Source organism: Pan paniscus, chromosome 11 (assembly GCF_029289425.2).
Source record: "Pan paniscus chromosome 11, NHGRI_mPanPan1-v2.0_pri, whole genome shotgun sequence".
Classification (NCBI taxonomy): Eukaryota; Metazoa; Chordata; class Mammalia; order Primates; family Hominidae; genus Pan; species Pan paniscus.
In genome coordinates, this window is record NC_073260.2 from 44,831,208 (window position 1) to 44,855,493 (window position 24,286).

The 24,286-nt window shown below is 48.1% G+C and overlaps 1 protein-coding gene across 1 annotated transcript in view; it reads left to right on the forward strand.

Annotated features, from left to right (window-relative positions):
* The window catches only part of FBP1 (fructose-bisphosphatase 1), a 37,609-nt gene extending 13,323 nt beyond the window's left edge, over positions 1-24,286 (forward strand). The window contains exons 2-7 of the mRNA XM_003811150.5: positions 5,942-6,104; positions 8,557-8,649; positions 16,408-16,548; positions 19,516-19,653; positions 20,892-21,011; positions 22,901-24,286. Coding sequence (XP_003811198.1) covers positions 5,942-6,104; positions 8,557-8,649; positions 16,408-16,548; positions 19,516-19,653; positions 20,892-21,011; positions 22,901-23,092 — 847 coding nt within the window. The 3' untranslated portion in view covers positions 23,093-24,286. The remainder of the gene's footprint in view (positions 1-5,941; positions 6,105-8,556; positions 8,650-16,407; positions 16,549-19,515; positions 19,654-20,891; positions 21,012-22,900) is intronic.

Here is a 24,286-nt window from a genome sequence, read left to right on the forward strand (position 1 = left end):
CGGCTCAGAGGAGACCTGGAGACATGAGGGACACCTGGACATTGTTGCTATCAACATGGCAGCATAGTTGGCTGGCAGCCGGGGGAATTTATTCTCTTGACCCACTGTTTCTACCTTAGGATCCTTTTCCTGTGCTTTTCTGGAAGCTTTTCCTAATGCCAGGATTAACCAAGAGTAGCCTTCCCTCAAGATATCTTAGCAGAGTTATAAAGTATGTGAACATTGAGTTGGAGCAGCCCAGAGTAATAATCTATCTTCATGTGTTCTTTTACACTTCAAAGACAACTGGAGGATAGCTGGAGAAGGGTCCTTCCTGCTAGAAGAGGGGAGGGACCCTTACTGGGGGTAAAGAGAAGAGGCGTTCCCAAGAAAGGGGCAGGAACCAGCTTAACACATCTGTCACCACCCAGTGGTGTCATGGAAACGTGAAGCAGGTGGAGCCCATTTCCTGCCGTGGTTTGGTGGACGCAGGTGGCCCTGTCCGTGCAGGTGCTGAGGGGCCTGTGTGGTTTGGTGGATGCAGGCGGCTCTCTCCATCCAGGTGCTGAGCTGGACGCAGGCAGCCCCATCCATGGCAGGTGCTAAAGGCCCTGTGTGGCTTGGTGGATGCAGGCAGCCCTGTCCATGCAGGTGCTGAGGGTCCTGCGTGATTTGGTGGATGCGGGCGGCCCTGTCCTTGCAGGTGGTGAGGGTCCTGCGTGGTTTGGTGGACGTGGGCAGCTCCGTCATTCTTTCTTTTTGACGGAGTCTCGCTCTGTCTCCCAGGCTGGAGCGCAGGGGCGCCATCTGGGTTCACTGCAAGCTCCGCCTCCCGGGTTCACGCCTTTCTCCTGCCTCAGCCTCCCGAGTAGCTGGGACCACAGGCGCCTGCCACCGTCCCCGGCTAATTTTTTGTATTTTTAGTAGAGATGGGGTTTCACTGTGTTAGCCAGGATGATCTCAATCTCCTGACCTCGTGATCCACTCGCCTCGGCCTCCCAAAGTGCTGGGATTACAGGCGTGAGCCACCGCGCCCGGCCCCAGCCCTGTCAGTTCTGTGGCGAGGGCCTGCATGGCTTGGTGGATGCGGGCAGCCCCATCAGTTCTGTGGTGAGGGCCCCGCATGGCTTGGTGGATGCGGGCAGCCCTGTCCATGCAGGTGCTGAGGACCCTGTGCCACGCGTCCTTGCAGAGTGCTGTGTGGCCCCACAAGCCTACCATCGTGAACGGTGTACCACCCCTTCTGTGGCCCTCAGCTTCTCTGTGTTGGTTCCTCTGTGTGCCAAGGGTAGGAGCCATCTGAGACTCTTAGAATGGCAGTGGGGAGGGCTGGCTGGTGGTTATGATTTGCTAAGTCACCCACCCTGACACTGACTGTAACCTCTCGTAGGTCTGGGCATGATCTGGGGCAACAGAAGTTGCTTCTCACTTTAATCTGGCCAACTGCTGAGTCTGCAAGCTCGGAAAATGCAGTCCACTGCATGAGGAAATAGCCTACTTTCATTTAATCCCACAAAACAAGTCACGGTGCCCCTGTGTTTGGGACACAGTTACAGGATAACTTGTCTGTCTCTGGGTGGTGGGGCTGGCCCAGGAGTACTGCAAATCAGAGCCAGCCTTACAAGGACTTTCTCCCTCCGGTCTCCTCTCTCTGAATTTAGATGCTTCCTGGATCCAGGCATCACAGGAAAAAGACCTCAGGCTTTACAAAATTACTTGTATAAATGTGCACATAGTACCCACTCCCTTCCATTTGGAAATATGTGAAAAATGTACTTACTGTTTCCTTTGGCTAAATTGCTAACATACAGCTCTTCTCTGGAGTCATTACTAGCTGACTTATTTGGGCTTCTTTAGGGCTTTTTCATTTCCTCCCATTCTTTCTTTTTTTTTATTTTTTTGAGACAGCGTTTCGCTCTTGTTGCCCAGGCTGGAGTGCAATAGTGCGATCTCGGCTCACTGCAACCTCCGCCTCCTGGGTTCAAGGGATTCTCCTGCCTCAGCTTCCCAAGTAGCTGGGATTACAGACATGTGCCACCACGCCCAGCTAATTTTTATGTATTTAGTAGAGATAGGACTTCACCATATTGGTCAGGCTGGTCTCAATTTTCTGACCTCAGGTGATCCACCCGCCTTGGCCTCCCAAAGTGCTGGGATTACAGGCGTGAGCCACCGTGCTTTGTCACCCAGGCTGGAGTGCAGTGACGCAATCTCGGCTCACTGCAAGCTCCGCCTCCCGGGTTCACGCCATTCTTCTGCCTCAGCCTCCTGAGTAGCTGGGACTACAGGTGCCCGCCACCATGCCCGGCTAATTTTTTGTGTTTTTAGTAGAGAGAGGGCTTCACCATGTTGATCAGGCTGGTCTCGATCTCCTGACCTCAGGTGGATCCACCCACCTCGACCTCCCAAAGTGCTGGGATTACAGGCATAAGCCACCGTGCCCGGCCTATTTCCTCCCATTCTTACGAAAAACATTCAAAGTACCATTCAGCTTGAATGCCCCCCTAGAGATCTTCCTGACCATCTAAATTAACCATCTAGCCTCTCATCTCCCTCTCCTGTCACCTTGTTTTTGTTTTATGTCAGCGAGCATCTGTCACTATCTGACATATCTTTTTCATTCCAAAACACTTATTTATTTCTTGTTTGTGCTCACCCCAGTAGAATATATGCTCCACAAGGGCGGGATTTGATCTACCGTGTTCGGCACTGTAACCCCAGCATCTAGAACGGTTCCCCGTGCACAGCAGGTCCCTGGTGAATATTTGTAGAATAAATGAGCACTCAGATAGCTGTCTAGGAAGATTTTGAGTAAAAGAGACCACATGGCCTGAGTGTTCCTGAGGGAAGTGCCTGAGCAGATGGGACTTGGGCCAAAACGTAATATAGGACTTTCCTTCTGCACCTGCCTCAGTGCCTCATCCGTGTCCAGTGCCTTCGGCCCCTCTGCCCAGCCCTCCCGGCCCCCCGAGCTGTCCCTGCACCTATTAGTGCTAGACCTTTTCTGTATGTCATCTCATGCAATCCTCTGACAGCCGTGTGGGGGCGGACTTCACTTCCCTCTTTGGACACATGTGAAAGGGAGGGAGGCTCAGAAAGAGCAGGGGAGCCTGGGAGCTGAGGCCTGGACCTGGTCTCTGCCTTGAAGCCCTTCTTCTGGTCCATCGGTGCTATTTGCCCTCCGGAATCAGAAGTGAGTTTGACAGTGGGCTGGGCACGGTGGCTCATGCCTGTAATCCCAGCACTTTGGGAGGCTGAGGTGGGTGGATCACTTGAGGTCAGGAGTTCGAGACCGGCCTGGCCAACATGGTGAAACCCTGTCTGTACTAAAAATACAAAAATTAGCTGGATGTGGTGGCATACGGCTATAGTCCCAGCTACTCAGGAGGATGAGGCACGAGAATCGCTTGAACCTGGGAGGCGGAGGTTGCAGTGAGCCAAGATCACGCAACTGCACACCAGCCTGGACAACAGAGTGACACTGTCTCCAAAAATAAAAATAAAAATAAAAATAATCATAAAGTGACTTTGACAGTGCAACTCTCAGGCTGGGAAGGAGAGAGCACTGCTGCTAGTGGGGTCACCGAGGGAGCTGCATTTGAGCTGGTGGGCCCTGCCAAGTCCCTCTGGCCTCCCAGATTTTGGCTGCCTTCTTCCTGCACAAGCCCCAGCCTCACAATTGGGGTCAGAAAAAGATCATGTGGAAATAGGATCGAAAGCCCAGGGACATGGGGTGGAGCTCAAAGCTCGATAGACATCTTGGTCTTTTACTCATGAAATAGGAGTGATGGGTGAAAAGAGAAGCAGCAGGAGGAGGGCTGGTGGGATGAGATGTGCTTTGCAGGCTGGAAAGGGAATGATGCCGAGAGTGGCTGAAAGACGCTGACAGGCGGGCCCGAGAAGACAGCCGGAGCTAGCTCCTGAGATAGTCAGGCTGGACCAGGCATGTGGGTTTGGACGGTTTCTAGGAGGGGCTCAGTTTTGCCCAGCCAGTCACAGCGAGTTATGTTTTGGGCAAATGCACTTGCAGGAGCTGCAGCAGTCACGGCCACTGGATCAGGGACCATCAGTTCCCAGGCGAGCGCACATCGCCATCATGGCCAAGGGCGCGGGTGTGCCCTTACCACCCACTTTCAGAGGCTTGCTGGTGTCTTCAAAGACCCATCTTTTTCCCTTCCCACATCAAGGCTCTCGCCTTGCTCTGTGCATCCTTCCTGTGAGACGTCTCCCTCCTTTCTGTGTTCAGGGCAACCCCAGGCTATGACAACCTGCCGCTTCTCTAAGTCTAACAAGCTAGGCTGCGTTTGGACAAGCCACTGGATTCTGGGAATTCTATAATTACTGACTTGCAGGTTGCTTAAAAATAGTGAAAACTCCAGGATCCCTGCAACTTCCATGCCCTAGGACTCCTGCCAGGGGCCCAGGGTGTCACCAAGAGAGCCCTGGCCTGGGAGTCATAGGCAGCGTCTCACTTCTACCCTCTGCCTGTGTGGAGAAGTCCACAGGAGTCTTGGGTCTGAGTTTTCTCCTCTATGAAATGAGGCAGAGGGGCCGGTTGATGCTTTGTTTCTTTTAGGGTCTTTTTAGTTATAAAGCCATAAACCCCTTGGCTTGGCTTGCAACTCAGGCTACCCCCGACCCAGGCTTCCTTGCTTGCTGGGTCTCTCTATTGATTCGTTTAACCCGTGTGTTTGGGGGCCAACACTGGTTCTTTCTGGGCAAAACCAAAAACACCCGCAAACTTTTTATGTAAAAAGCACTGAGACACATGCTGCAATAAACAGATATCTACTATATCTGTAGTATTAAAAATATTTCATGGGGGAGTATGGTTGAGGAAAAAATGTTCTAAAAAGCTCCCTAGGGGAATCATAATGAAAACAAAGTTAAGAAACACTGATTTAACCACAAAAGTGTGCAGGGCACCATGACAGGTTCGAGGTGAAGAGGCGGATGATAGCATCTCCTCCTCTCTAGGGTCTGTCCAGACCTTCCTGCCTTGTTCTCCCAAGCTGTATGTCCTCCTTCCTTTCTTCTAAATATATATATATATATATTTTAGACGGAATCTTGCTCTGTCGCCCAGGCTGGAGTGCAGTGGTGCGATCTCGGCTCACTGCAAGCTCCACCTCCCGGGTTCACGCCATTCTCCTGCCTCAGCATCCTGAATAGCTGGGACTACAGGCGCCCGCCACCACACCCGGCTAATTTTTTGTTTTTTTTTGTTTTTGTTTTTTTTTGAGACGGAGTCTCGCTCTGTCGCCCAGGCTGGCATGCAGTGGCACGATCTCGGCTCACTGCAAGCTCCACCTCCCAGGTTCACACCATTCTCCTGCCTCAGCCTCCCAAGTAGCTGGGACTACAGGCACCCACCACCACGCCCGGCTACTTTTTTGTATTTTTTAATAGAGACGGGGTTTCACCATGTTAGCCAGGATGGTCTCGATCTCCTGACCTCGTGATCCACCCGCCTCAGCCTCCCAAAGTGCTGGGATTACAGGCGTGAGCCACCGCGCCCGGCCCTTTTTTAAAAAAATTATTATTATACTTTAAGTTCTGGGATACACATGCAGAAAGCGTAGGTTTGTTACATAGGTATAAATATGCCATGGTGGTTTGCTGCACCCATCAATCTGTCATCTACATTAGGTATTTCTCCTAATGCTCTCCCTCCCCTAGTCCCCAGCTCCCTGAGAGGCCCCAGTGTGTGATGTTCCCCTCCCTGTGTCTATGTGTTCTCATTGTTCAACTCCCATTTATGAGTGAGAACATGTGGTGTTTGGTTTTCTGTTCCTGTATTAGTTTGCTGAGAATGATGGATTCCAGCTTCATCCATGTCCCTGCAAAGGACATGAACTCTTTCTTCTAAATCTTACCGAACACTCACTTTTGGTGGGTTTATGGACTCATCTACATGTTCTGGTGGTCATGGCTTATTTTTTGTGGCTTTTTTTCCCTGTAGCTATGGCATTGCTGGTTCTACCAACGTGACAGGTGATCAAGTTAAGAAGCTGGACGTCCTCTCCAACGACCTGGTTATGAACATGTTAAAGTCATCCTTTGCCACGTGTGTTCTCGTGTCAGAAGAAGATAAACACGCCATCATAGTGGAACCGGAGAAAAGGGTGGGTCTGTACTTCCACCGTTGAGGGTTTTAATGTAGCCGGTCTTCTTCCCAGCTTCATAATTGACTCCACTTGTTCAGCTGAGCTGGGTTTCTGGGAGTCCCTCTAGATCCCTGCTGTGGTCTTTTCACAGCTTCCACCTCACTGCTGCCATCTCTCGAATCCTCCCTGAGCCACTGTGCAGATGAGTGTTGTGGCTCACGCCGCCTTCTCTCCAGTGGACTCCCACAAACTCATCTCCATTTCTAACTTTTTATTGCCATGTTTAAGGCTCTTCAAACCCTGGCTTCTGTTGGTCACCTCTTGTACTACATCCCTATCCACCAAATTCCTGACCTTCACACTGACCCTCCTGTTGACCTAGACTGCTTGAAACTTCCATCCCTGATGCACGCATTGGAGTCCCTATTGGTCTGTCTCTGCTTCTTCTTCTTCTTTTTTTTTTTTTTTTGAGACAGTGTTTTGCTCTTGTTGCCCAGTCTGGTGTACAGTGGTGTGATCTTGGCTCACTGAAACCTCCGCCTCCTGGGTTCAAGCGATTCTCCTGCCTCAGCCTCATGAGTAGCTAGGATTACAGGTTCCCGCCACCACACCTGGCTAATTTTTGTATTTTTAGTGGAGATGAGGTTTCACCATGTTGGCCAGGCTGGTCTTGAACTCCTGACCTCAAGTGACCCGCCCACCTTGGCCTCCCGAAGTGCTGGGATTACAGGTGTGAGCCACCACACCTGGCGTTATCTCTGCTTTTTGAGAGCAGAAAATGAATCTTATTTGTCTCTGTGTCCCAGTGTCTAGTGCAATGCCTGGCACATTGGAGGGCCTCAACAACAAATGACTGTTGAAAAAGATTGTTAAATGAAAGAGTATTCCCAGCTTTTATAAAACAACAATTGTAATTAGAAAACAAAACTTCTGAGATTAGAAGTGCAGTTATATGGGCTTACTATCTTTCCCAGTTTGAGAGGAACTGGGAACATGAAGGAGTAGAATTAGGAAAAAACAATGAGAAGATGAAGAGGCTGCCTGTCCTCACCCTATTAAGAGGGCAGGAGCCACATCTGATGAAGTTGTTTTTCATCATTCCTAAAATAGCCGTACATGCCAGACTTGAAGTTCATGTTTTTCTCAGCTGGACCTTTCAAGGTCTTTGGCAGCTTTAGGCGTATGGCTTAGATTTGTTGTTTAATATTCTCCATCACTCACGCCGGACTTCTCTGTCTACCATGGGCCTGCATGATAGGCAGCTTCCTGTGTTCCAGTTTCCAGTTCCTCCTGCATTAGTGAGGGTGGTCTGTGAAGAGCAAGAGGGCAGGGAATCATGTTAATCTGCTACAGACATTTAAAAACCACATTGTAAAGTGGCTAATTTGGAGATGGAAAACTCCCAGTGATGTGCTGGTAAACTGGGTCTCAAAGCAAACCAACAAGTCTCTGATATGTCCACTTGCCTCTGTCAATGGTGTGAATACTCTCCCATCATTGATTTTAAGCTACCAATGTGATATCACTGAAGGTAGAGTTCGGAAGAGATGTGCACCGTTAGCTCCTGAGAGCCGATACCAGCCAGCTCCTGCACACCACTGAAAATCCCACTCAAAACAGGAATCTGCGGTATTCCCACTACCACTGACAGTTATCTCCTTTGGGAATTATGCTAGAAATTTGTTTTGTTTAGTTTTGTTTTTAGAGACAGGGCCTCATTCTGTTACCCAGACTGGAGTGCACAGTCATGGCTCACTGCAGCCTCGAACTCCTGGCTCAAGTGATACCTCCTGTCTCAGCCTCCTGAGTAGCTGGGACTACAGATGTGCAGCATCATGCCCAGCTAATTGAATTTTTTTTTTTTTTTTTTTTTTTAACAGAAGGAGTCTCTCTATGCTGCCCAGCTGGTCTCAAACTCCTGGGCTCAAGCAATCCTCCTGTCTTAGCCTCCCAAAGTGCTAGGATTAGGCATGAGCCACCGTGCCCAGCCAGGATATTTTTGAAAACTCTATGCACCCCAACCTCAAGGGGCATCTGTAAGACCTCCATGAGAAGTTTCTTATAGATCTCAACCCTAGCAAAGTCTCTGCTTCACCTAAGGAATTATTTTTTTCCTTACGAATAAAGGAAAATGAGTGACTAACCTTCTTTTTCCTTTGGCTGCCAGGAAACTCAATGCAAAATAATGATTTGACTATATCAACAATATAGGAAATCATGACTTATCTGTATTCCATTACCTTCATCTGCACCTCCTAAGTGGTATTTTCTCTGTTCAATGGTCTTGTGTGTATGTGTGTGTATCTGTGCATTCTGTATGCCATCTCATGCCTTCCATGATAGTACAAATAAATAAGACCCACATTTTTTGAACTTTCTTCTAAATTCCCATTCTTAGTCCCTAATGTATACTCCTTTAGTGTATCTTGCTATAACATTTTAAGGTTGTATTTCTTTTTTCTGTGCTCAGGGTAAATATGTGGTCTGTTTTGATCCCCTTGATGGATCTTCCAACATCGATTGCCTTGTGTCCATTGGAACCATTTTTGGCATCTATAGAAAGGTAAAACGTGATATCTTAAGCACTTGGTTTGGGGACAGAAGTTAAGATTGAGCATCCAGTCCTATTTCACTGTGGCAGAGCAGCCGGAGTGGAGATCATGAAACTGTGAGACTGAAGTAGATTTGTATCTCAAGTTCTGAGCTTTTCAGCACTAATTGCATGACGAAGACCCACTAGGTTGTTGAAAGAGAACATAGGGTAAAATATGGGTGGGAAGAGAAGGATATTTCACTCTTTTTACTATGTCTTACTTTTTATGATAGAAAATGAGATTTAAAAAAGAGGCAGTAGAGGGTAAGTATAGTGATGATACGATGTGAATTCAGAGTAGAGAGCGTAAGACAACAATAGAGACTATGTCAAAACTGTCCTTTAAGTCCCCTAGTCAATGGTCTATAAGCTATGAGCCCCGGGCTGAGTCCAGCCTGTGGCCTAATGTGTACAGCCTGTGAACAAAGAATAACCATTTTTACATTTTTAAATAGTTGAAAAAAACTAAAGAACAAAGTTTCGTGATCCATTTTCAGTTTTACTCTTCACGAATGAAGCTTTAATTGGCATTTGGTCACATTCATTTTTTCACATACTGCCTTTGGCTGATTCTCTGCTGCACTGTCAAAGTTTTGTAGTTATGATAGAGACTGTATGGCCCATAAAACTGAAAAATTTACTATCTGTCTGTCTGTAGAAACAGTTTACTGAGCTTTGCTCTAAGTCATAGAAAGCACACAGCATAGGATGAGAATCCAGCCCTGCTCGGGTCTCCTAACACCTGACTCGGGCAGTCACCCCTCCTCCAGAGCTGTTTTTTCTGAGAGAGAGAGAGAGAGAGAGAGAGAGAGAGGAGAGAGAGGAGAGGGAGGAGGAGGAGGAGAGGGAGGAGAGGGAGGAGAGGGAGGAGAGGGAGGAGAGGGAGGAGAGGGAGAGGGAGAGGTGCTCAATTATACAAATAAGTGAAAAATAGAATGAAAACCCATCCACCCATCAGGAAACATGATAAAATCCAAGGTACATCCTCTTAGCTTTAGCTCTTGTTTTGTTTTATTTTTTCAAAGTATATATTTTAGGCCGGATGCGGTGGCTCACGCCTGTAATCCCAGCACTTTGGGAGGCCAAGGTGGGTGGATCACAAGGTCAGGAGATTGAGACTGCCTTGGCTAACACTGTGAAACCCCATCTCTACTAAAAATACAAAAAAATAGCCAGGCATGGTGGTGGGCGCCTGTAGTCCCGGGAGGCTGAGGCAGGAGAATCGCTTGAACCTGGGAGGTGGAGGTTGCAGTGAGCCGAGATCGCACCACTGCACTCCAGCCTGGGCAACAGAACAAGATTCCATCTAAAAAAAAAATTATATATATATGTGTATATAATATACATATATATACTTTTAACAGCTTTGGGGGGTACAAATAGTTTTTGGTGACATGAATGAATTGTATAGTGGTGAAGTCTGAGATTTTAGTTTATACCTCACGAGAATAGTATATATTGTATCCAATATGCAGTTTTTTTTATCCCTCATCCCCTCCCATCACCCCCTTCTAAGTCTCCAAAGTATAGCATACCATTCTATATTCAGCTCTTGTTTATTTCAGAACTGAAACCTCACAGGCTGGAATCGACTGAAGAGGTTGGTTCAGCTGAACTCTGTTCTAGGACACAAAGGCATTAACTTAAGAACTGAGACCCTTGGCCTGGCGAGGTGGCTCACGCCTGTAATCCCAGCACTTTGGGAGGCCGAGGTGGGCGGATCACAAGGTCAGGAGATTGAGACCATCCTGGCTAACACGGTGAAACCCTGTCTCTACTAAAAATTACAAAAAATTAGCTGGGCATGGTGGCGGGCGCCTGTAGTCCCAGGTACTCAGGAGGCTGAGGCAGGAGAATGGCATGAACCTGGGAGGCGGAGGTTGCAGTGAGCCAAGATCGTGCCACTGGACTCCAGTCTGGGTGACAGAGCGAGACTCTGTCTCGAAAAAAAAAAAAAAAAAAAAAAAAAGAGCTGAGACCCAAATTTGCACTTTATCTCTAAAAGTGACTTATTGTCTAGTATTATACATAATTTCCTTTCAAATATGTGAAAAGTAGAGCCCCCATGGCATAGTTATCTTTGGTCCTTGGAACGTATTTTGCTTTTTATCTTGGGTAAGAGGCAGATCCACATCACAATCAGTTTAAGGAATAGAAGATTTGAATTCTCATACTAGAAAGGCAAAAAGGCAACAATTTATCCATTTTCCAAGTCATGCCAAGGAACATACCATTTCTGTTGTAGACATGGAAGAATGCAATTTTCCTTGCAAAATATCAAATCCACAGAATAGCAAGAGAGGTTTGTAGCAAAATTCTTCCTTGCAGAGGAAGACATCTGGCTAATGTGTTAACCACAACTAAAGCAGTGTTGATGTTTACTAAGCCCATTCTCCATCTCAGTCCCCCCAAATAATACTTCTTAAGGAAAAAAAACCTGGGAAATTGAGAGACATTGGCTATCAACTAAAAAAAAAAAATCAAGCCAGCTTGCAACAGCAGCTTGAATTATGAATGACAGAATTCTCAACAATAAGGCTCGGCTGTCTTCTCAATAAACCAGAAGTGACTTTTTTAAAAGACAGAAAGTGGGGCCTGGTGCGGTGGCTCACCCCGGTAATCCCAGCACTTTGGGAGGCCCAGGCGGGCGGATCACGAGGTCAGGAGATTGCGACCATCCTGGCTAACACGGTGAAACCCCATCTCCACTAAAAATACAAAAAATCAGCCGGGTGTGGTGGCGGGCCCCTGTAGTCCCAGCTACCTGGGAGGCTGAGGCAGGAGAATGGTGTGAACCCGAGAGGCGGAGCTTGCAGTGAGCCGAGATCGCGCCACTGCACTCCAGCCTGGGTGACAGAGCAAGACTCTGTCTCAAAAAATAAATAAATTAATTAATTAATTAATAAAAAGAAAGTGATGATGAGTATGACACAGACCTCTAAGTCATTTCAGTTTTTGGAAGCCTTATTGATTGCTTGAAACAGCTGAAACCAGTTGAGGGCTCATGAGGCATAAACATAGACATCTATAATGCTTCCAAGGGGATTTTTCCTGCTTTCTGCAGAGATGATTGTTGGCTAGAATCGCACCATGGTGCCCACGCCCAGTGGGGCAGCATCGGTAACTGTGACCCTGCCATGGTGACCAGGCCTTGCTACACGATTCCTGGAAAGGCACGTGGAAGGATGTGTGGTCATGTTGCATGCAGCTCCTGCCACAGCATCTTTCCAGGGCCTACCGACTACTACTATTTCTTTTTTGAGACAGAGTCTCTCTCTGTCACCCAGGCTGGAGTGCAGTGGCGCCATCTCAGCTCCCTGCAACCTCTGCCTCCCTGGTTCAAGCGATTTTCCTGCCTCAGCCTCCTGAGTAGCTGGGACTACAGGCGCCCACCACCATGCTCGGCTAATTTTTTGTATTTTTAGTAGAGACGGGGTTTCATTGTTTTAGCCAGGATGGTCTCGATCTCCTGACCTCGTGATCCGCCCACCTCGGCCTCCCAAAGTGCTGGAATTACAGGCGTGAGCCACCGCGTGCGGCCACGACTACTACTATTCTTTCTCTTTCTTCTCCCTGTCCCTCCCCCTCCTCCCTCCCTCCTCCTCCCCCTCCTCCTCCTCGTCCCCCCCTTCCTCCTCTGCCTTCTTCCCCTCCTCCTTCTCCCTCCTCTTCTTCTTCCTTTTCTTCCTTCTTCCTTTTTCTTTCTTTTTTTCTTTTTTTGAGATGGAGTCTCCTGTGTCGCCCAGGCTGGAGTGCAGTGGCACGATCTCGGCTCACTGCAAGCCCTGCCTCCCAGGTTCACACCATTCTCCTGCCTCAGCCTCCCGAGTAGCTGGGACTACAGGCGCCCGCCACCACACTTAGCTAATTTTTTTTGTATTTTTAGTAGAGACGGGGTTTCACCGTGTGTTAGCCAGGATGGTGGCAATCTCCTGACCTCGTGATCCGCCCGCCTCGGCCTCCCAAAGTGCTAGGATTACAGGCGTGAGCCACTGCGTCCAGCGTTTTTTTTGTTTTTTTTTTTTCTTTTTTTTGAGACAAGGTCTCACTCTGTCGCCCAGGCTGAGAGCAGTGGCGCCATCATGGCTCACTGCAGCCTCACCCTCTCGGGTTTAAGCCATCCTCCTACCTCAGCCTCCTGAGTGGCTGGGACTACAGGTGCACCACCACACCTGGCTAATTTTTGTATTGTCTGTAGAGACAAGGGGGTCTCGCTATGTTTCCCAGGCTGGTGTTGAACTCCTGGGCTCAGGCGATCCTCCCGCCTCGACCTCCCAAAGTGTTGGGATTACGGGCATGAGCCACGGTGCCTGGCCCCACCAGTGTCTGGCTGGAGACATCCTGACAGGGCGAATTCTCCTGCAATGCTGGGTAACCATCATGGTTTGTCCAAATATTGAGTTGAAATCTGTTTCATTTTGCTCACTTGGCTGTTTAGAGCATAAGAAAATAAGATTCTTTGACATGTTTGGAAACAGTGTTTCTGCCCTCCCAATAATGCCCACCACACCCACTTTTTTTCCCTTTAAGCTGAACATCTTTCACAGGAGAGGGATCTGAGACTTCTCTCTAGCCTGATCACCCTCTACTGGACATACTGTAACTTGCAATGTCCTTTATAGCTCCCACCACAAAAGCAGAGATTCAGAAAAGTAGGGTTTGGTTTCTGCTCCGAGGAAAGACCACTGTGGACGTGACAGTCTCTCCTCCCCCAGGACCCCCGTTTCTGTGCCTACTTCTCCTTATGTGATGACATGGAATAATATGTGATGACATGGAACCAGTGCCTACAGCACGTGGTGGCCTCAGATAGGCACAGAAAGGAAGGGTCCAGAGGTTTCTGATTTTGCCAAGTGCTCCGTGCTCATTGGTCCCTGGGCATCTGCAGGAGAATGGAATAGTATGTTTCCCTTGGAGGAAACGCATGCATTGCTGAGCATTTGGAGGAAGGAATTAGAAAGGGGGCTGATCCCAGCTCTTTGGGAGGCTGAGGTAGGCGGATCACCTGAGGTCCAGAGTTCGAGACCATCTTGGCCAACATGGTGAAACCCCATCTCTACTAAAAATAAAAAAAATTAGCCAGGCGTGGTGGTGGGCACCTGTAATCCCAGCTACTTGGGAGGCTGAGGCAGGAGAATCACTTGAACCCAAGAGGCGGAGGTTGTAGTGAGCCAAGATTGTGCCACTGCACTCCAGCCTGGCGATAGAGCAAGACTCTGTCTCCAAAAAAAAAAAAAAAAGTTGGGGGCTGGGCTAGAAAAGAATTCCTCCAAGTCCATGGCTCAGTGGGATAATTTTCTCTTCGTTTTGAGTATGTGGGTCATAGACAAGTATTACTACTATTTTTTATTCCATGCGAGGAAGTGTATAAATGTAGAGCATTTGGTGACCGTATGTCAGGGAAGGGCTGTTTACTTTTGCACCTTTGCCACAGGCCGGCACGATGGTTCTGGGCGAGGTGAATCTCTGGGAAAAGGGGCCTTTATTGGCAGAGAACTGGTTACTTGAAGCCTGCAGTGGGAGGAGAGGAGAGTTAGAGTCCTGAGTCCACCCACTGTGTACCTGGCTTCAAGGGAAGCTGGTGATTGTTAAAATGAGCCTCTGACAGGCAGCGCATGTTGACAAAGGCCATTAATTTCCTTTTTCAAGGTTGTGCATTGGCAAAACTTGGAATTATTCCCTCAAAGTTTTGATCCTGTAAGTTTAGTCTGTGTTTAGCTCCACTGCACTGTCTGGTGAATACAAACCAAACTGAATCAAATAACCCAGTGCAACCAGCTAACTAACCACCTCCCCAGGTGAAAACTAGGAGGGGCAGGGAAGCGGTGGAAAGAAATGGGTTTGTGGTTTTCTGGTTTGCGGTTTTCTCATTTATATGAGTAGTTGTTATGCTTGAATGTGAAGTTCTTACACTTGAGTGTGAAGGTCACCCCTTCACATTGCATAGTGCAATGCAGATTCTCAGGCCCTGCCATGGAAAGTCTGACAGTGTGTCTAGGCTGTAGCCCCAGAATATGCATTTCTTTTCTTTTTCTTAAAGAGGCAGGTTCTCATTCTGTCACCCAGGCATGTGCAGTGGAATGATAATGGCTCACTGCAGCCTCGACCTCCCAGGTTCAAGTGATCCTCCAGCCTCAGCCTCCTTAGTAGCCACAGGCACATGCCACCATGCCTGGCTAATTAAAAAAAATTTTTTTTTTTGTAGAGATGGGGTCTCCCAGTGTTGCACAAACTGGTCTCAAACTCCTTGCCTCAAATGATCCTCCTACCTTAGCCTCCGAAAGTGCTGGGATTATAGGGATGAGTCATGACACCCGGCTGTGAATGTGCATTTTTAATAAATATCCCAGGTGATTCTAATGCAGGTGCTCTGTGGGCCACCCTTTTGAAAGTTATGGGAAGAAATTACCTGGAATGTTTTGCTGGGATGACTTCCTTCTCCAGCTGCGTGATACAGATGCCCCTGCTTACGCTCAGCTGCAGGAATCTAGGAAAAGAATAAGTGAAGTTCGGGAAATTGCATATTTTTATTTCTGCTTAATTCAAGCAGAGAGTAGTTAAGCTGAAAGATTTGTTTGGGGCTGTCTTGATGACCAAAGAGGTCAATCTAGTGTTAATAAAGAAGATCAGGCTGGGCGCAGTGGCTCACGCCTGTAATCCCAGCACTTTGGGAGGCCAAGGCAGGTGGATCACGAGGTCAGGAAATAGAGACCATCCTGGCTAACACGGTGAAACCCCCTCTCTACAAAAAATACAAAAAATTAGCTGGGTGTGGTGGCAGGCGCCTGTACTCCCAGCTACTTGGGAGGCTGAGGCAGGAGAATGGTGTGAACCCGCGAGGCGGAGCTTGCAGTGAGCCGAGATAGCACCACTGCACTCCAGCCTGGGCGACAGAGCGAGACTCCGTGTCAAAAAAAAAAAAAGAAGAAAATCATTAATAGTAAGAAATCAGTGGTTAGGAGCTGTCTCCTTAAGGGGCTCCCTTCCCTAGTGTTAGAAAAACTCTGGACCACATGACCCACTGGGCTGTGTTTTTAATGAAAAAATGGATTACAGCACATGCCACGTTCTAAGTGTAGGTATTATTTTGGTAACTTTTTGGTGTGTGTCGGGGGGCACTGGTTTGTGATGTAAAATGTGCTTCTTCCCATGCATCACGGTTAAAACACTGGACAGCATCTGCTCTACCCCATAATGACTCTGGGGAGATATTCTAAGTTCCTGCGTTTCTGAGAATTTCCCTGACGTGTGAGTGATATAGACCACATGCTCAGCAGAGTATGGGCTGCAGCGGCAAGAGCTCACAAAACTGATTTCCTCCGCAGACTGGCTGCCCTGCAGCCCAGTGTTAATTTGTTTAAATAAAGATGGAGTAGGCAGGTGAAAGAGATGGATGCCCGTAATAAGATTAAATTAGTGGGAGCTGGCAAGAAGGCATGCTCTTTTTTGGAACTGATAGTGGAGAGATGAGGGAATATCACATTAGAAAAATTGGAGGAGGGCCCTAATTGGAAAGAGGAGTCCAGATGCAGGAAATCTGGGTTCTGGTGGGAAGGCTGCCGTGATAATCTAATCAGGATATTGCTGATGTGTAGGGGAAGGCCTCTCTGGGAAGATGCCCTATTTCATTAGAAGAGCACCTTGAGAATGCCTCCTGTTAATGGTTGAACTGTAAAAAAGAATCACAAAACAAAACAAAAACATTCTTTGATTTCTTTCTTGCTCTAGAAATCAACTGATGAGCCTTCTGAGAAGGATGCTCTGCAACCAGGCCGGAACCTGGTGGCAGCCGGCTACGCACTGTATGGCAGTGCCACCATGCTGGTCCTTGCCATGGACTGTGGGGTCAACTGCTTCATGCTGGACCCGGTGAGAGACCTCACAGGAGGCTGGGGGCTTGGCTGGTGTCTGTGAGCAAATGAATGATATGTGTGCGGGATTGGCAGGGGTATGTGGAGGTGGGAGGTGATGCCCATGGAGGGACAGAGATGATGATGTGTGGTGGGAAGGGGGCAGGAGACCAAGAGACAGTGTATGCCTCCCGAGCAGACTATGGAGGTGAGAAATGGCATCTCAGACTGGCACAAGAGGGGGTCTTTGTTCCAATGTGAATTCCTCAGAGCAGCTGTTACTCAAATGACCCAAATGCCTCGAGTCCAGGCAGGCCATAGGGATGATGAAGTGTGCTGGGGAAGGAGGGCCGGGGGGCAAGGGTGGAACTGGGGTGAACTGAAGAGTTCCAGCAATTACAATTGGGAGGAGGTGGCCCGCCTTGCCAAGGCTTCTATTAATGGTTCAAGAAACACTGGATTGTAAAAAACATAATGTTTCTGCATGTGTGCAACACTATGATGGCCAACTAAAATACATTTATGGACCGGATGGGGCTGTAGATATTCTGTTTGCCATAAACTGTATCCATCCATTTCTAGCTTTTCTACTTTAGTCACCAAAAGGCTGTTTTCCTGAGATGAATGGGTGTGCCAACTGAAGCAGTGGACGACATTGCTTCTTCAAAAATAGCTCCCACATTTATTCGTGTACATTTACACAAACCTTCAGTTAACTGGTGCAGTCTTTCTTTCTTTTTTTTTTTTTCTGAGATGTAGTCTTGCCCTGTCTCCCAGGCTGGAGTGCAGTGGCGTGATCTCGGCTCACTGCAAGCTCTGCCTCCTGGGTTCGAGCGATTCTTCTGCCTCAGCTCCTGAGTAGCTGGGACTACAGGCGCCTGCCACCACACTTGTATTTTTAGTAGAGACGGGGTTTCGCCATGTTGGTCAGGCTGGTCGCGAACTCCTAACCTCAGGTGATCTGCCCGCCTCAGCCTCCCAAAGTGCTGGGATTACAGGCATGAGCCACCATGCCTGGCCAATTTTTTTAACTTTTAGAGATGTCCTCCTATGACATTAGTGAACTATGTGTAAAGTGCTTTTTGCTGGCAAACTGAACCCCAGGAACAGACAGGGAACAGGAACCTTCTGTGGGAGATAGGCTGCTGGAGGTGAGGCCGGGTCTGTGTGTGGCAGGAAGGCTAACTCAACACAGGCTGCCTGTGTCCCAGGCTGTCAGGGAAGTGGACTTTCACCTCCTTGGAAGCATGGGCACTTAACAAATAAACAAGGGTAGGGTAATAGCACTAGTTAAAGTCTCCAAATGTGGTGACCTGGGTAGGGGTGGGGTGGGGGAGTTAGTGGCAGAACCAGAGCAAAGTTCCACCTGAGCCCAGGATGGAATTTCGGGCACCACTGATGTTTGCTGACTGTGATTTGCCAGGCCCTGACCGCTTCCCATTCTTCTGGTGCCTTCTCTTGTTACCTTTGCGTTGGTGGAAGCAGAGAAAACATTAAATCCCTTCTTGTTTCCAGATTGCGGGGGAGCATCCCTGTAGGGAAGTTTCTGTGTGTTTGATAGTCTTTTGTCCTCCTCAGTCCTAAATGTTTGGAAGCACAATGCAGGACTGCTGGGATTTGATTCCAGCCCTTCTGTCTGCGGTGCCTGACGGGGCTGAGCCTCCCTCCAGGGAGGTGCTAAGTGCTTCCTCTTTGTTTGGGCTTGCTGCAAAGCCAGGCTGATGGTTTCTGCTAAAAACACTGCTACAGCTGTACCTGGGTTTCTAGCGGCTTCAACTTTCTGGGAGCTTTTATGTTTTGTCTCTGTACACAGACTTCCCTCCTTTGCACCATGGACAGTCTGGCTGGGCCCTGCGCTCTGCACCCAGCAACTGTTGTGAGATGGCTTTCTTTTCTATATAGTTTTTTGAAAGACATTTATTTATTTATTTTTCTACCAACGATAAAAGAATATTCCGGTATACTTGTGGTCAAAAATTTTGAAAATATTAAAAAAGGCATAAAAGTAAGAAAGAAGAATCACTTCCAGTGACACCTTTCAATAGCCACTGTGAATTCTCCCCTCCCTTACTCCCTGTCTGTCTGGTTTCAACGTACTCCATATGGGTAGGAACCAATTTCTGCTGTGGAATAAATGGCTAGGTAGAGAGGTATTGGTGGGCCTTTTTTCTTTTCAACTCTTGTGTCAACGTCAAGCCCCTCCTAAATGGGCAGAGCCTCGATCACCCTCTTGCCAAAAACACACAGGAACCCATAACAATCCTCAATCCGGAGCAATAGGACTTCTGCAACACTTTTCCCCCAAATTCAAATCTCCTTTGAAGAGCCTAAAGCTTAAAGGCATAAGCTTAACCCTGGGCTATGTGGGAAGAGGCAGTCTGAGAAAAACTTCACACGCCAGCGAGCAAAGGCCATCGGAAGTTATGTACGCCAGACTCAAAACTCAGGGTTCTACTTTGTTCTATAAGAACGCCCAGAAAGGAGAACTCCCATCAAGGTAGAAATGTAAAGCCGAGAACAGTGCTGAGCACTTGGGTGTGACTCAGGGACTGATCCTGCGGTGGGCCGTCTCTCCTGAGAGCCCACCTCCCGCCTGAACCAACCCTTTTTTCTGTTTGGTAAAGGCATACACATCTTATATTGCTTTGGACACACGGTTCTTACTCTCTTGCAGTCTTAGCAGTTGTTTCACAAGTCTGCTGTCCCTATTTTTGTGTGGTTTCTTTCTTGTTTGACTGAAATCATATGCAAACAAAGTCGAAAGTGTCTGTTATCACCCTGATGGCTTCTGCAGCATTGTCTTGCTTCCCCTCACCCCATTCACAGTTCCCAGAGAGCCTGGCAGGTGTCTCGGGGCCCCAGGATGAGTGGTGCCCGTGCGCCGCGACCCCAGCCCAGCGTCGCCCAGCCCATCGCTCGCCTCATCCAGGCCTGGGGGACCCAGTGCGCTCGTCATCTCTCCACCTTTCCTTCCTTGTCTAAAAAGGCCATCGGGGAGTTCATTTTGGTGGACAAGGATGTGAAGATAAAAAAGAAAGGTAAAATCTACAGCCTTAACGAGGGCTACGCCAAGGACTTTGACCCTGCCGTCACTGAGTACATCCAGAGGAAGAAGTTCCCCCCAGTAAGTGAGGGCCCGGGGAGGGTGGTGCAGGTTCTGGGCATCTGGCACCAGAGGCTGTTCTGGAGGCAGGGGCATCCCCCGGAGATGAAAGGGATCCTTGGGATCGAGGGCCTTGGACCTCATGTGGGGCTCCTGAGCAGTGTGGAAATCTATTGGTTGATGACTTACCCTAAAGGTGAAAGGAAGCAGGGATGGAGTGGATTGGGCTTCCGTCTACACTGAGCCCACGATGAAGTTCTCACCTCAGTACTGGGGACTGGAATTCTCACCCTGAGACATCAAAAATCAGTCTCCATGTCAGCCTTTGCTACTTTCTCTTGGCAGAAGAAAATTAGGAAAATAAAGTTAACCAAATGAATGAATTCATGGCAGTAAAACATCTTCCCTTCTGGGGTCCATGGTCCCAGATGGGATGAAATGTGGTTCCCCCACTCAAATGCCCGTCAAGTGGTGTCTGCCCCTTGCTAGGCCTGCCCGAGGTGCATCTATCAGTTATCTCGAGACCGAGAGTGCCCATCGTGACATCTCCCTAAAGAGGTTACAAGCTAGTGAATATGAAGAGAAGAAATGGCTGTGTGGAGCTTGCTCTATATGGAATATCTGATTTTGTCCTTTCTTTGTTTAAAAGCCATCGATGGCTGCTGTTTGCTAGAGATGAAGCTCAAATGTTTGCAGGATGTTCAAGGAGGCCTCAGATCTGCCCCAGGCTCTCTCTCCAGCTTACTCATCTCTCCTTTCACCTTATCCTGGATTCCCCTCCTGCCCCCAAGCTCTGCACACGCACACCCGAGTCCCGCAGGCTCCTCCTCCAGGACCATATCCCTCTCCACATTGCTAAGCAGACACTTGTGCAGTTTCCTCTCCTGTAAATTACACACTGCCTCCCACCCCTGCCCGGTTCCTTAGCTTGGTAACAAACTTTCTCAGCCTTTAAGGTGTTACTAAATGGTACAGTTTCTGTAATGCCTACCTCAGCCCCATAACCAGAATCAACCATACCCTCGTTGGGGCTTCTGTGGGTAATCTGACCTATTGTGAGATGATGAGAGGCTGTCTCCATTTTTCCATTTTCTATTTATTGGGAACAGGATTCTCATCACATTTTTTAGCACAGCCCCAAATACATACCTTGTAGGTGCTCGGTGAATGGATGTGGAATCAAAGAAACTTAGGAGACACCAAGAAAACTCTCTTTCTTATTTTCCGCAATCCTAATTCTTGCTGGTCTTAACTTGCAGGATAATTCAGCTCCTTATGGGGCCCGGTATGTGGGCTCCATGGTGGCTGATGTTCATCGCACTCTGGTCTACGGAGGGATATTTCTGTACCCCGCTAACAAGAAGAGCCCCAATGGAAAGGTAAGGGTGTCCCCTGGAGAGGGAGTGAGGAGCAGATTTCACTTGCAGCCCACGCGATTTAGTTTAGGAAGAAGAAAGGTTTTGCTAGCTATTACGCTCCATGCTAGGTTGCTACGTGTGTCTGTAGCATATTCTTTCGTGGATTAAAGGTAAAGCCAGACGATATCAACTAAAGATAAAAATAGTCTCTTGAGAGCCCTTCCAGTGCTATGGCAAAAGAGAATGAATGGTCAGGACGAGGACTGAAAGTCTTTAGGGCTTCCAGTGGATACAGGGCTTGGCTGGGGCAAAATGAATTCCATTCATAAAGTGAAATGAAACAACCCAGCCTCACTTCCAAGGCAGCGAATCAAATGTGTATCCTCAGTAGAAGTCTTCTTTGATTGCTTTCAAAAGGTGTAAAACAGAGGTAACTAGTGAGTCAACATCCACTACTTGGAAAACGATACCTTTTAGGGGAGGAAAGAATCTCTGGGGAAACCTAGAGCTTTCAGGTGAACCGTCACCACCGACTCACTAGTCCAAGCCCACGGTGTTCCCAGCAGGCTGCAGGGTGGCTGTGCTCCCTCACGCTCGCTCAGAGCTGCCCTGCTTTCCTTCTGCCAGGGTGACAGTGTGCTTCCTTCCCAAGTATTGTGTCCTTCTTATGTTTTCCCAGTGGACAGATGGCTTTTTAGGCAGAGTCTTACTCGTCTCCCAGGCTGGAGTGCAGTGGCGCGATCTCAGCTCACTGCAACCTCTGCCTCCTGGGTTCAAGTGATTCTCCTGCCTCAGCATTCTGAGTAGCTGGGATTACAGGTGCCCGCCACCATGCCCGACTAATTTTTATATTTTTAGTAGAGACGGGGTTTCACCATGTTGACCAGGCTGGTCCTGAACTTCTGACCTCAAGTGATCCACCCGCCTCAGCCTCCCAAAGTGCTGGGATTACAGGCATGAGCCACCACGCGTGGCTGCCTTTTTTTTTTTTTTTTCTTAATGCAAGAGGAGAACAGGAACAACAGTTCCCTTAAACACAAAACCTGTGTGTTTGGATGTATTTGGGTCTGTTTGCAGCATGTGGCATCCAGAATGAAGGCATTTCTGTTTACTGAAACCATCATCCAGCTGTAGCTGCCTCGGGCATCTCAACCTGTGTGGTTAGCCTGCTTTCCAGCACTTTTCTCTAAAGTCCCCCGAAATTGTTCCTGAACACAAATATTGAGGCTCCTTCTTTTTTTTTGGTTTTTCAAAACTAGCCATGACACCTATGTGGAAATAGACTCAGGAAACACCTGCAGAAAGCTGTCGCTCAGTAGGCAGACTGCATGAAAAGGCATACAATAAAAAAGTTAATATTTAAAAGTGAATGCCAAGACGTATAATACACTGAATTCCAACCCAAAAGCCTTCGGAGAATCGTAAAAGGAATGCACACAGAGTTGCAAACAATATCACACTGTTTGGAGGAGCCGGTCTGCTTTCCAGATGTCTGTAGCCAGACACCACCATGGATTTTTTTTATTGCTTTTAGAATAGGCGAAGCTCCCTCCAACACACACAGAATCACTCATTAAGTCCAGTTTCCATGGTATAAAGAGAAGGCAATGATCGCTTCTGCCAAAATGTCATTCTGTCCAGTATGCAGGTGGTCTATCTCACATTTGCATCAGGTAATCTATTGCTGGCACTGGCTTGATGAATGGTTGAATTTAACCAAATGGTTAACTGTTTTGTCTCAGATGCAACCTGGGGTGGGAGGAAACTTTTACAGCCTCACAGGAAGGAAAAATACAGTATTCGTTCCCTTGGAAACTCCCACCAGCTCTGCATGTTTTGCTGCAGAAAAGTCTCTTTTTTACACAATACCTTCTGATACAAAGAGGCCGCTACCCGGTCTTGTTTTCCAGCTGAGACTGCTGTACGAATGCAACCCCATGGCCTACGTCATGGAGAAGGCTGGGGGAATGGCCACCACTGGGAAGGAGGCCGTGTTAGACGTCATTCCCACAGACATTCACCAGAGGGCGCCGGTGATCTTGGGGTCCCCCGACGACGTGCTCGAGTTCCTGAAGGTGTATGAGAAGCACTCTGCCCAGTGAGCACCTGCCCTGCCTGCATCCGGAGAATTGCCTCTACCTGGACCTTTTGTCTTACACAGCAGTACCCTGACCTGCTGTGCACCTTACATTCCTAGAGAGCAGAAATAAAAAGCATGACTAATTCCACCATCAAATGCTGTAGAATGCTTGGCACTCCCTAACCAAATGCTGTCTCCATAACGCCACCGGTGTTAAGATATATTTTGAGTGGATGGAGGAGAAATAAACTTATTCCTCCTTAAAAAAAAGTCTCCCTTGCTTTGTGTCAAATAATAATGATGATGACAATAATAACTGCTGATGCATATGACATTAGATAACTCATTTAATCTTCACAATAACCCAATGAATCAGATACTCTGAATAATCCATTTTATAGATGACAAAATGGACGAGGAGAGGTGAAGTAATTGGCTCAAGGCTTCCAGCCGATGAGTGGCAGAGTGGGGACCTGAATGCAGGCAGCCTGGCCATTGTGAGCCAGCATACGGCTTCTCCTTCATGTCGTCCCGTTCAGGCCTGGCCCATCATTCCCCAGCCTTGTTCAGGATTGCAGCTGAGGAACCATGCAGCCTGAACATGGCGACTCACGCCCTCCTAGAAATGGGGGAGCTAATGGCTTAGTGGTGGTACCTGCATGTGACCCTCTGGCCTCCCAAACATGGATGTAACCATCTGAATCCCAAGTGAAAGTTTACTGTTTACCCAGTGGTGATTTTTCTTTTTCTTTCTTTCTTTCTTTTTTTTTTTTTTTTTTGAGGCGGAGTCTTACTCTGTCTCCCAGGCTGGAGTGCAGTGGTGCAATCTCGGCTCACTGCAACCTCTGCCTCCTGGGTTCAAGCGATTCTCCTGCCTCAGCCTCCCGAGTAGCTGGAATAACAGGCACCCATCACCACACCCAGCTAATTTTTGTATTTTTAGTAGAGACGGGGTTTCACCATATTGGCCAGGCTGGTCTCAAACTCCTGACCTCATGATCTGCCCGCCTCAGCCTCCCAAAGTGCTGGGATTACAGGTGTGAGCCACTGTGCCCAGCCACCCAGTGGTGATTTTTCTATAAAAGCACGGCACTTAACTCACAAAGCCTAATAGTTCCTACAGTCTAGTTACCATAAGAAAAAGGATTCACTACAAGAACAGGGTTTAAGGAAATGCAATTTGTTGCAAGCAAGCAGGCTTCTCACTAAACTCTCT